The sequence below is a fragment of the Protobothrops mucrosquamatus genome, unplaced genomic scaffold (assembly GCF_001527695.2).
Source record: "Protobothrops mucrosquamatus isolate PMUCROS unplaced genomic scaffold, P.Mucros_1.0 scaffold3572, whole genome shotgun sequence".
Taxonomy (NCBI): domain Eukaryota; kingdom Metazoa; phylum Chordata; class Lepidosauria; order Squamata; family Viperidae; genus Protobothrops; species Protobothrops mucrosquamatus.
In genome coordinates, this window is record NW_015389537.1 from 46,387 (window position 1) to 58,185 (window position 11,799).

General features: G+C 45.3%; 1 protein-coding gene across 1 annotated transcript in view; it reads left to right on the forward strand.

Moving 5' to 3' along the window:
- Positions 1-11,799, forward strand: part of LOC107297889 (carbonic anhydrase-related protein 11-like) — a 33,082-nt gene that overhangs the window by 10,441 nt on the left and 10,842 nt on the right. Inside the window, exons 3-8 of the mRNA XM_015827247.2 lie at positions 969-1,111; positions 3,803-3,988; positions 5,252-5,347; positions 5,460-5,532; positions 6,065-6,219; positions 6,371-6,536. Coding sequence (XP_015682733.2) covers positions 969-1,111; positions 3,803-3,988; positions 5,252-5,347; positions 5,460-5,532; positions 6,065-6,219; positions 6,371-6,536 — 819 coding nt within the window. The remainder of the gene's footprint in view (positions 1-968; positions 1,112-3,802; positions 3,989-5,251; positions 5,348-5,459; positions 5,533-6,064; positions 6,220-6,370; positions 6,537-11,799) is intronic.

Below are 11,799 nucleotides of genomic sequence, written 5' to 3' on the forward strand. Positions count from 1 at the left end.
TCATGCCCGTTGCTGGTTGGCTAACTAGCAACAGGGTCTTGCCAGCCAATAGGAACTGTGTGATTACAAGCCAGGGGAATCCCATAAAAGAGGGCTCCCCTGGCCCAGAGAGCCAGTCCGGATTTACTTGATGCCTTGCCAATAAACCGAGAGCTGACTGTCACTCGACTCGTGTCTTACTGCCTGCGCGATCTAACACGGAGGATACTAAAAAGCTCTGTATTTGTGCAGGCACACACTTACTTCAGTGTATACAGTTTGTGTGTATTGATTCTAATGCACCACCTGATGACAATTTGCATTCTATCAAAATAACACAGTCTTGCCCATCCTGGTGGCTTATGGCTCCTATGATCCTTGGGCTGGGGAGGATGGACATTGCAGTCAGCAGAACTGGGAGTATCTATTTGGGAGTGTCTGAGACAACCCAAGAACAGCTACAACAATATCATGCCTATTCAGGAATATCTCCTAGGGCAGCTCAGAAATGATCCTGGGAATTAGAGACATATGTTTGCCCTACTGATTTTATGTTTGCAAACGCAGGAAGGTCTTCAGGAAAGGCTGTGGCCATTTCCAGCATGCCTGCCCCATTGCTGTCCTTCAGTGCATGGGATTTAATCCTACATTGATTTGCAGTTCCATCCAGCTTCTCTTCTGTATTGTGGTTCTTTCCATTACCTATGTGCACAGATGCAACCAGAGGAGGAGGAAACACACTGAAGTGCTTGTAATCTTCCTTCACCCGCCCACACATATTGGAGGCTGTTTTCAAACAAATGCACACGCACGCACAAACACAGACACAGAGGTGCATTTGCTGAATGGCTCCCCTGATGCCAACACTCTCCCTTGTCTGTAATTGCACCCTAGAGAGCCAGGGATAAAAATATTTCCTTGGCTGAGAGAATATGTTTATTCTCATTCTCTCTCTCTCTTTTGCTCTCTGTCTCTCGCTCTCTCTTTAGGTCCTCCCTTCTGGGGTCTTGTGAATTCAGCATGGAGCCTCTGTGCCATTGGCAAACGCCAGTCTCCTATGGATGTCAACACAAGTCAAATGATTTTTGATCCCTTCCTCCCTCCACTTCGGCTCAGCATTGGTGGAAAAAAGGTGCGTCTGGATGCACACACTGGTCTCTAAGGTTGATGGAAAATAATTCCCAGCTCAGCCTTCCTTGTCTGAGGCTGGAATCGGGCATTGCCTCTCCAAGCCTTCTGGAGGGCACCAGGTTGGGGAAGGCTATCCTCGCAAGCATCGGTGACCAGGAGTGCAGCTATTATCATAAAAAAAAATGAGTTGCACTAATGGCTAATTTCTGGAGCACCTAAGTGCAAGTAACTTCACTCAGCATTGAAACATTTGGATTCATTCCAGATTTTCTCATATTACCGTACTTGGTGACAAAATCTAAGATCGACCCTTTTGTTTCACCCTCCTCAGCTAAATCCCCAAAGTGGTGAGCAAAGAGGAATCCGCTAAAGTCCTGGGAATATCCGCTCCTTCCCAATCCTCCATGGACTCAGAATTCCTAAAGATGCTTTGTTTGCTCCAAGGTTCATTTCTTTGGAAATAGGCCATGGGGAAAGAATGGCATTCCAGCAATAATGGGGAAATACAGGTAGTCCTCGAGTTACAACCCTATTGAGACCAGAATTTTGATTGCTAAGCAAGGCGGTTGTTAAGTGAGTCATGCCCAATTTTAGAATCTTTTTTTGCCCTGATCGTTCAGCAAATCAATGCAGTTAAGTGAATCCTGTGGTTGTTAAGTGAATCTGGCTTCCCAGAGTCATTAGCTTTGCTTGTTGGAAACCAGCTGGGAAGGATATAAACGACAATCACAGGACCCCAGAATGCTACAACAGTTGTAAATACATGCCTGTTGCCAAGCGCCTGAATTTTGATCACATGATTCTGGGGATATTGCAACAGTCATAAGTGTGAGGACTGGTCATAAGTCATTTTTTAAAATGCCATTGTAACTTTGAATAGTCGCTAAACAAATGGTTGTAAGTCGAGGACTATTTGTATATACTGCCATTCCTTCAGGAGCTGAAGGCAGTATATGTAACACTCCCTCCTATTTTTCCCCACAATCACAATCCTATAAGGCAGGTTGGCTGAGAGAGAGGGACTGGCCCCAAATCCCCCAGGGACCTTGTATGGCTGAAGTGGAACTGGAAGCCATCTCCAAGCCCAACATTTTTGATATAATATTTTATGTAATACAGCAACTGCAGTTTGTTAAACCCAAGTTTAGAGTTTGGAGAGTTTTGTAAGTCCAATTATCCCAGTTTTCTTTCCCAGTCAGGGAAAGGAATTACATCTTCTCTGCCCTCAGCAGAATGCTGCGGATTGTTTTTGTCACATCTCAAGGGGCACTGGATCTCTTCAGAGGTCATGGTGAACCATAAACTGGGTTTGTTTAGCAGCAAAATTATCCTAGATACCCATTTTATGATCTGTAACCAAACAAAGTTCAGCTGTCAACACAAACATCATAGAAGGAAGTTGATCTGTAGAGAAAGTGCTACTTTACATGTCCCTGACCATGAAACAGATTGCAAACAGGTTGCAAGGAGCATAGCCTTCAACAGTGTGGAAGGAGTTGATTTTTAATAGATGACATCATCATCAGTAATAGTAATATTATTGTAGATCAGGGGTGTCAAACTGGCGGCCCACAGGCCAGATGCGTCACGCGTAGGCCACGCCCACCCCAGCTCTGCAAAGGCAAAAAATGTCACGATACGTCATGATACATCACGTGACGTGATTGAGTTTGTCACCTGTATTGTAGATCCACTCAGCTTCCAACAGGAACTTAGTTTCTCCCCCCCCCCCCCCGCAAACAGTCCTATGGAGGGCAGTTCAGTCATGTCCCTCATTAATGTCCGGAATATGGAGGAGATGAGGGTATTATATAAGTAAGTCCTCTCTTCAGTCCACAGCTTGGCAGGGCTCCATGGTCATCAAGGAACTCTGGGAGGTGAAGCAGCAGAAATGATGGCTGAAGTGCAGGTGTCAGAAAACAAGAAAATGAGGTTGTGTTCAGGGCCCCACATATGGTGATAAAAGTGGCACAACCAATTGGCTGCAGGACAAGAGTTACACTAATATCGAAGAAGTAGATGAACAGAATTAGTAAAGAAAGGATGCCAAAGGAGGGACAAAATAAAATGTGAAGGACAAAAATTAAAATAATTTTTTTAATTATTTTAAATAATTAAATTGAATTGTTGAATTGTCCTCAGTGAATTGTCCTGTGGTGAGTTGGCCGTGGTGAATTGGCTATGCCTTAAACCGGCCCTCTTTAAGGCAACCTTTTGGGGGCACGATAGGACTGAAGATGCCCTCTGGGAGCGCACGACAAGTATGCTAAACATTTCACTGACAAAGTCAGCTCATGTTCATTCCATGTTGGTAGAAGGCAGTAGGACATGGTCTTCAAGTTGATCTGGAAGTCTTCAACTTTGCAGATTGATGCTGGAGACTGACCAGCTGCCAGCTGACCAGCTGCCTGGCTTCTTCAGACTGTTAGAGGTAGGATAAACAGTTGGATTTGGAAGATGATTAATGCCCCTGAGGAAGAGAGTGATGCCTGCTTCCTTGAAATAGGTGATGATGACGATGCTCCCTTTTGATCCAGCACTGGTAAAGAACTTCTCTCCAATCATTGACCTTCCCTTTTTAGGAAAAGCTTTGCAGAATATGCTGGGATGGCAACTGGAAAATTATCTGAATACCCTGTAAGTGATACTGTGTGGAAACAGCCTCTATTGTCACTATTGTCTCCTCCTGCAGTTTAGTGGAACCATGTACAACACAGGCCGACATGTCTCTTTTCGTCCAGATCCAGTACAGCTGGTTAATGTTTCAGGAGGACCTCTGCCATACAGTCACCGGCTCCAAGAAATACGGCTGCATTTTGGCAGTGAAGATGGATTTGGCTCAGAACACCAGATAGATGGTGACAGCTTTTCTGCTGAGGTGAATACAACTCTTGTTCAAACAGGAGCAACACCACTGAAGGGGTCCTCTGCAGATTTACTTAAAGTTTTGTCAGGGGTGTTGATGGGAGGGGGAGGGTGGTCAAAATCCGCAAGATGGCAAGGGTGGCAAGAAAAGAGAGAGGGAGAAAGAGGGAGGGAGGGAGAATCCTAGAAAAGTCATTTTTTTACATTGGCCACTCTAGGACTTTGCCTCTCTGTTGGGAGCAAGGAGAGAGGGTAGCTTACCTCCTGATAGTCCTCTTTTTTGTTTGCGTGACTCAGCTGAGGAAGAGTTAGTTTAGTTTGAAACAACCTCAGGGCTTTCTTGGGCTAAAATTAATCTCCCGTAGCTCTGCAGTTGACTGCTTTGTAGTGTTCAGCTACCCATTAGCCTCAGTCATTTAAATAGGTTATGCAAACAAGGCCAGTGTATATATACTGGTACTGAGGTAAAAATTAGTTTTGCTTGTATTAGAATGCAAATTTATCTCACAATTTTGGGTAAGCAGTACCACAAATCAACTCAGAATTATTCTTGGGCTTAGCTGCATGTGGTTTGTTTCCTCTTGCTCCTTGTCTTCATCTAATGAGAACTTTTAATACCAGACCATGATAGTACAAAAATGCACCACATTAGGAAGAATTGTTTGCAATAACTGTATTAAGCAAAACTAAACAAAAACAAATGTTTCAAGAAGTATGCTTTAAGAAGAGATATAAATTTTTGACAGTTCTGAAGCTTATTGAATTGAATTTGACAGCCAAACAAAGTAAATAAATATTTACTTATTTATAAATATTTATTTATTAAACAAATTTATATGGCCAGCCAGCTCATACACAGGTGACTTTGGGTGGTTCACAACATTAAAAATTCACAACATAAAAAACCACAAAACCCCACCCCACCCATGTCATCAACAACACAATCAAATCAACCTCTTGATGGGCTATATCTCCATTTGTGGTGCCCAGACCCACTGACAAAACCACAACTTCAGGAACTTTTGGAAAAGCCAATCATACTTCGGGGAGAATGATGTTCCCTAGAGAAGCCCACCACCAAGAAGGCCCTTTTTCGTGGTTTCACCAGATGTACATCTCTGCTAGATGGGGCCTATAACATACCCTGACTTTCCATCCTGGTGAGCTGGGTGGATGTAATAGGGAAGAACCTGGCTCCAAAGCCATTTGTAACATTACTTTTACTAAGTAAAACTGAATTGGAAAGAATCACTTTTTCCTTTGTCCTTTCCCTTAGGTGCAGGTGATCCACTACAACCAAGAACTCTACCCCAATATTTCCGAGGCTTCACACAATCCCAATGGTTTAGCTGTCATTTCTATCTTTGCCAATGTAAGTGCATTGCTGCAACTGCAAGGGGGCATCAGGTGGGGCTTGAATAGGCAAGGGGAGATGGGAATTTAGGCAGAAAGGAACAATACCTTGGATGGATTTCCACTTGCAGATTGGACCAAATCCTAACTCTTTCCTGACCAGGCTGTTAAACCGAGAAACGATTACCCGGATCTCCTATAAGAGTAAGTGGAGCAAGTATGAAAGATGTGGATCATATAAGGAAGCTGTTTGCAAAAGTGGCTGAGAGTTGAAAACTGAAATTTTTAAGACTGGAGGGGACTAAGTGGGAATTAATACACACAAGGATTCCTCTTGGAATATTGATGTTAGCAAAGCTTGACTGTATCCAGTAGCTTCTTTACTTCAACAAAAGATTTAGGGAGGAAAAGACTGTTGAATATGACAGCATGAAGTTTTTGAATACATGATTCTGTGGCCAAATAGTAGAACTGCTATTTTTGATGGGCTATTCATTAGTATTTATTTATTTAGCATATGGCATATCATACATGGACTTGCAGAATATATTAACATTTCACCTAGATTAAAAAAACAATTAAATATGAATGTTAAAAAGATCTATATTCAGATACCAAGGTCTAACCAATTCATTAGTTTCTTGGAAGTATCAGAAAGATCACAACCAGTAACTAAATGGATTTTATTAGCAGAATTCTGCCCACCTTCTTAAAATAGCCATCCCTATTTCAACAGATGATGCTTATCTTCTACACGATCTGAGCCTTGAAGACCTTTATCCAGAGACATTTGGTTTTATCACTTACCAAGGATCCATGTCAACCCCTCCATGCTATGAAACAGTCACCTGGATTCTCATTGACCGTCCCATCAATATTACCTCCGTTCAGGTAGGTTCCTAGGACCCATCAATGCTGGACAAATTCTCTTTAACCTCCCTTTTGTCCTTTCCCTGCCTTCGCCTGCTCTCTTTGACTCCATTGCTGTCCTGGTGTCCTCCACCATTCCTGAGCACTTGTTTCCCATCCCTCTGTTCTTCAGATTCACTCCCTTCGTCTTCTCAGTCAGAACCTCCCTTCTCAAATTTTCCGGAGCATGAGTGACAACTCGAGACCTCTCCAGCCCCTTTTACACCGAAGCCTTCGGGGCAACCGAGAGCCACGGCGCCCCACTAAACATTGCAAAGGAGCCTCCTACAGGCTACATGGTATGCGACTCAAGAATCCCATATTAAGAGCTCTTCCACTACACTCCCATTCCACTTCTTTATTTTGAGTCTCTCTTCTTTTTTAAGTTTTCCTAAAGTTGCTCAAACTGGAAGATCTTTTTCCTTTTTACCCTCTCAAGTCCCTTATTTGGTTGAGTGGTAGGGGCTAATGCAAAATAAGTTGGGAGTCTCAGGGCTGAGCAATCTGAGTTCCCCCTAGCTTTCATACAAATATAGCTACTGTATTTGGGCTGCAAATATTCAGATGGCAGGAAAAAGATGCAAAAACTCTTGACACTTTAGTACTACCTAGTGGTCATCCATATGTTTGCAGACCAGATCTTGAGCTATAACACTATGGGATGTGCCCTGAAACATATAAGCTAGACTGCTGCTCTCAGATGTCACCATGTCACCATCAATGTTGTCACCTTGAACAGACAATCCAATTGGCTTATAAATGCAACTGGGAAGGGGGGAGTCTATTTTGTCCTTCAACTGGGGAAGTAAAATGGTTTATCCCAGTCGGAAGATAAGAACAATTGGGAAATAATTTGTGGGCCCCTGTAGTATAGAATGTTTTGATGACTCTGCCCCATCAAGAACTAAACCTGTCAGATTTCAAAAGCCTTTGTGAGACCAGTGACAACAGGCCTAGGACTTATCCACCTGTCCTTCTTGCCTAGTGCAAAGACCAACCACTAGAATATGATATTTGTTTGTTTGTTTATAATATTTATTGGCCGCCCATCTTACCATAGGGTAACTCTGGCGGAATGGGGCAACTTGTCACAGTCAACTCGCTAGGAGACAATTCGCATTGGTCAACTCACCACAGGACAACTCGCTGCGGGACAATTCAACAGTTCAATTTAATTATTTAAAACAGTTAAAACATATTTTGATTTTTGTCATTTACATTTTGTCCCTTTTTGGCATTCTTTAATGATTCTGTTCCACTATTTCTTTGATATTAGCATAATAGTGAGTTGTCCCATGGCGAGTTGGCCAAAGCAAGTTGGCTGTGGTGAATGAATTGTCATAGATCCAACTCTGGGAGGCTTAAGAGTTACATATAAGCTAAAACATAAAAAGTTAAAAACAAACATTAAAACAAAGACACATGGGGAGGGTGGGGGCGGAGGGGAGGGAGGGGGGATCTGTTACTACTCAATCAACCACCTCTATTGTTCCCCCACTGGGGCCCCAAATTGTCTGGCAGAGTCAGGTCTTTAAGCCCTTATGAAAAGATAGGAGGGTTGGGGCCAACCTCACATTGGAGGGCAAGATGTTCCAGAGGGCAGGAGCAACAGCAGAGAAGGCCCTCCTCCTGGACCCCGCCAGCCGGAATATTCAGGCTGTCGGGATCCGCAGCAGGCTTCCTCTGCTGGCACAAGTGGTATGGGGTAATCCCAGTGGGGTGAGACGGTTCTACAAGTAGCCTGGACCCATGTCATGAAGGGCTATCCTCTAGCCATCCTGAGCCCACCAGGAAGGCCTCACCCACGTATCAAAGCAGCATTCTCCAACCCCTGTTGGCACAAAAAGGGGGGGGGACGAGGGACAACCAGTCATCTGCCTTCTGTACTTCATTTCATTCTAGGCCAACACACACCTAGTGTGTGCTGTGGGAAGCACACCTCCACATCTCCAGTCATTAATCATTATCCTCCATGTCCATTTCATCCTAGGCTGCTATACTGGGAAAATTATGAACCATTTGGAGATTTTTATCTATTTTTCTTTAACTTATTCACTTTGTTTCTTTTTAAATCAGCCTTATGAAAATGACCTAAAGTGGGGAAATGGCAGAGAGACGGGAGGCTGGTAGGAGAACAGGAGAGGCTGCAAGTAGGCTGTTTGTGTGCATATATGGTTGCACACATGGGAGTGCAAGCACAAGAAAACAAACAAAACTTTAAACTTCTTGACAACTGTAAAGAAAAGGAAGAAAGGCCAGTTCCCACCACCACCCCCTTCCTTATCCCAGTATGGATGTACCTCCCATTTTTCCTGGACTAAAAGACCATGATGTTTTTGGCTTGCTGAAGCTTTCCTGTCATGCTTATAAGCACTAGAAGAAGGCACCTCTTTGGATCAAGTGCAGGGGCTTGAGTGAAATTACCCCAAGTTAGTCAGTTTTCCTTTCTTATTTAAGCCAGAGCAAGAAGAGTGAAAGGGATGAACCAGTGAGATGTTCATTTCAGGAAGGAACTCCTGCTTTGTGATACAAGTAGTCCTCGAACCTACAACCGCAACTGAGCCCAACATTTCTGTTGCTAAGTGAGACATTTGTTAAGTGAACTTTGCCCCACTTTATGACCTTCCTTGCCACAGTTGTTAAGCGAATCACTGTAGTTGTCAAGTTAGTGACACGGCTGTTAAGTGAATCTGGCTTCCCCATTGACTTTCTTGTCAGAGGGTCGCAAAAGGGGATCACGTGACCCTGGGACACTGCAAATTTTCATAAATACGAGTCAGTTGCCAAGCGTCTGAATTTTGATCACGTGACCATGGGGATGCTGCAACAGGTATGTGTGAAAAGCAGTCGTAAGTCATTTTTTTTTCCAGTGCTGTTGTAACTTTGAACGGTCACTAAACAAACTGTGGTAAGTTGAGGACTGCCTGTATGCTCTGAAGGACACAGCTTTGGAAAAGTCAAACTTATCAACAAATAAATCAGAGTCAGCTTTTTCTTTGTTATTATTAGTCTGGGTTCATACAGCCTGTTAAGTCTTTAGCCTTAGTTAACAAAACACAGAGTTGAGTTGATTTGATAAAGAAGCTCATTTAGAATATTGTGTTGTCCTGGTCACCCAATACATAAAGATAGTGTTTCTCAACCTTAGTAACCTGAAGATCTATGGACTTCAACTCCCAGAATTCCCCAGCCAGCTATGCTGGCTACGAAATTCTGGGAGTTGAAGTCCACACATCTTTAAGTTGCTAAAGTTGAGAACCGCTGCACTGGCTGGGTTTTCACAGCTCACTGCACTGCAAACAATCCAAGTCTTTTTAGACTATTGAAGTGTTTTTCTGAATAACACACAAATCAGTCGTTCTTCCAGCCTCTTCAGAGGTCAGAACAGTTAGCTTGAGGATTGGGGCGGGGCTGCCCCACAAAGAACTACCACTGGGCTGGGTTTTGGTTTCCTAAAGTAAATAAAAGACCCTCCTGCTAATCTTCTGAAAAATGATTCTCAAAATCTGCTTGCTTCCGAATGTCACCACTGTATGCACAGATTCACACTTCTGCAAGGCTTCATAAACCTGTGAAATGGGAGAGAGGGGGGGGCACAGCAGAGGGGTAAAGGCCCAAATGCATTTAATGTAATCTTTGTAATAGAAATTATACACCTACAAAATTAAAAGGAGTGACTTAGGTCACTCAGTCTGTTATGTCCTGGGCCAGCAGGCACAGGCTGCAGCGATTGGCCCGGGCAGACCATGTGGATGCCCGGGACAAGAAAGGCTGCTCCCAGCCTTTGCAATGATTGGCCAGCAAGGTATTCTGGGCCAGCAGGCACAGGCTGCAGCGATTGGCCCGGGCAGACCATGTGGATGCCCGGGACAAGAAAGGCTGCTCCCAGCCTTTGCAATGATTGGCCAGCAAGGTATTGTGCAGAGGGGCTATAAAAGGGGGCCGCACCATTTTAAAATCTGTTCTGTTGGTGTTGCAATAAAGGAGAACTGTTGGAACTCGTTGCTTCATCTCAATGCCTCTTTTCCTGAAACAGAACATTGGCCACGAGGATGGGATGCCTGCAAGGCAAACAGATTAAGAAGCCAAGCTGACTCACCACAGGGGGGCTTGCAGCTCGGAGACGTGTGGCTCCTGGAGATGGACTCAGCCTGCCAGCACTGAGACGCTGGAGGTAAGCTCAGAAAAGGGGGCCCCTTCTCAATCTTTGCAGCAGGAGACGTGGACGAAGTTCCTGGGCTGAAACGATGGCAAAGATAGGCCGGCTTTCAGAATTTGACACAGCTCACCCAGAACGCTGGAGCTCATACGTGGCCCGGGTAGAGAACTACCTCCGGGTGAATCAAATTCGTGAAGATGACCTCAAAGCTGCCACGCTGCTTTGTATGTGTGGGCAAGAGACCTTTGAGATTGCGGAGAATCTGGTCGCCCCAGCACCACTGGAATCAATCACCTACACAGACTTGAAGAGGATGCTTCGAGAGCATTTTGAACCCAAGCTCTCAGTGATTGCCTGGCGACACGCGTTTGAGCAGAGGGACCAGAGGCCTGGTGAGTCTGCAGCAGAGTTTGTTGCGGCTTTGCGACAAGCAGCTAGGCCCTGCGAATTCAAAGACTTGGAGAGACTGAGGGACCGGCTGGTCTGTGGCCTGCAAAGCCGGGAGTTGCAGCAGAAGCTCTTCGCGAAGGAAGGCCTCACGTTCCAAGATGCCCTGAGGGAAGTTTCAGCCGAAGAAGCAGCAGGCAGAGCTGTGAAGGCCTTGCGGCTCTCCAAGCCCCCTCAAGTTCCAGCCACCGTCCATCAAGAGGTTGCTCACGAGGAATCCGAACAGGATCCAGAATTGGAAGTGGACCGGCTGCATCAGACTCCAGGGAGAAGGCCTCACGGAGGGAAGGCCCAGCCAGCATCATCCCCTCGGTGCATCGGGTGTGGAGGCCGCCATCATCGCGCAGACTGCCGTTTTCGGTCCGCCATCTGCAGGGCCTGTGGGAGGCAAGGCCACATTGCCTCCATCTGTTTGGGTCGCCAGAAGGAACGCTACCCAGAAGAATTGCCTCAGAAAGGTACCAGGGTCCCCAGCCAGAACAGGGTGGGCTTCTGCGCGTCACGTAGGAGCGTTTTTAGAACGGGGGTCCACAGGCCACTTAGGAAGAAGCTTCACATCGACGTGAAGTTGCAAGGGGTCTCCTTGTCGATGGAGCTGGACACTGGGTCTGCTCTATCGATCATCTCCCTAGACACCTTTAACAAGGTCTGCAGCAGAAGCGGCCTACGGGTGAAACTCAGGCCGTCAAACCTCATCCTCACAGATTTCCAAAATTCCAGAGTCAACATGAGGGGGGAGGCCACACTCAAGGTGCACCGTAGGAATTTTGAGGGGCTACTGGATGTAGTTGTGGTTGGGGGAGACCGTACGAGTCTCATTGGACTCGACTGGTTTGAGGCCCTGGGAATTCAGGTGACTGGAATACACAGCGTGCAAACAACAGGCCTGGCTGGGGTCTGCAAGGAGTTTGCAGATGTGTTTAGTCCAGAACTTGGCTCCTACAAAGGCCCTCCTA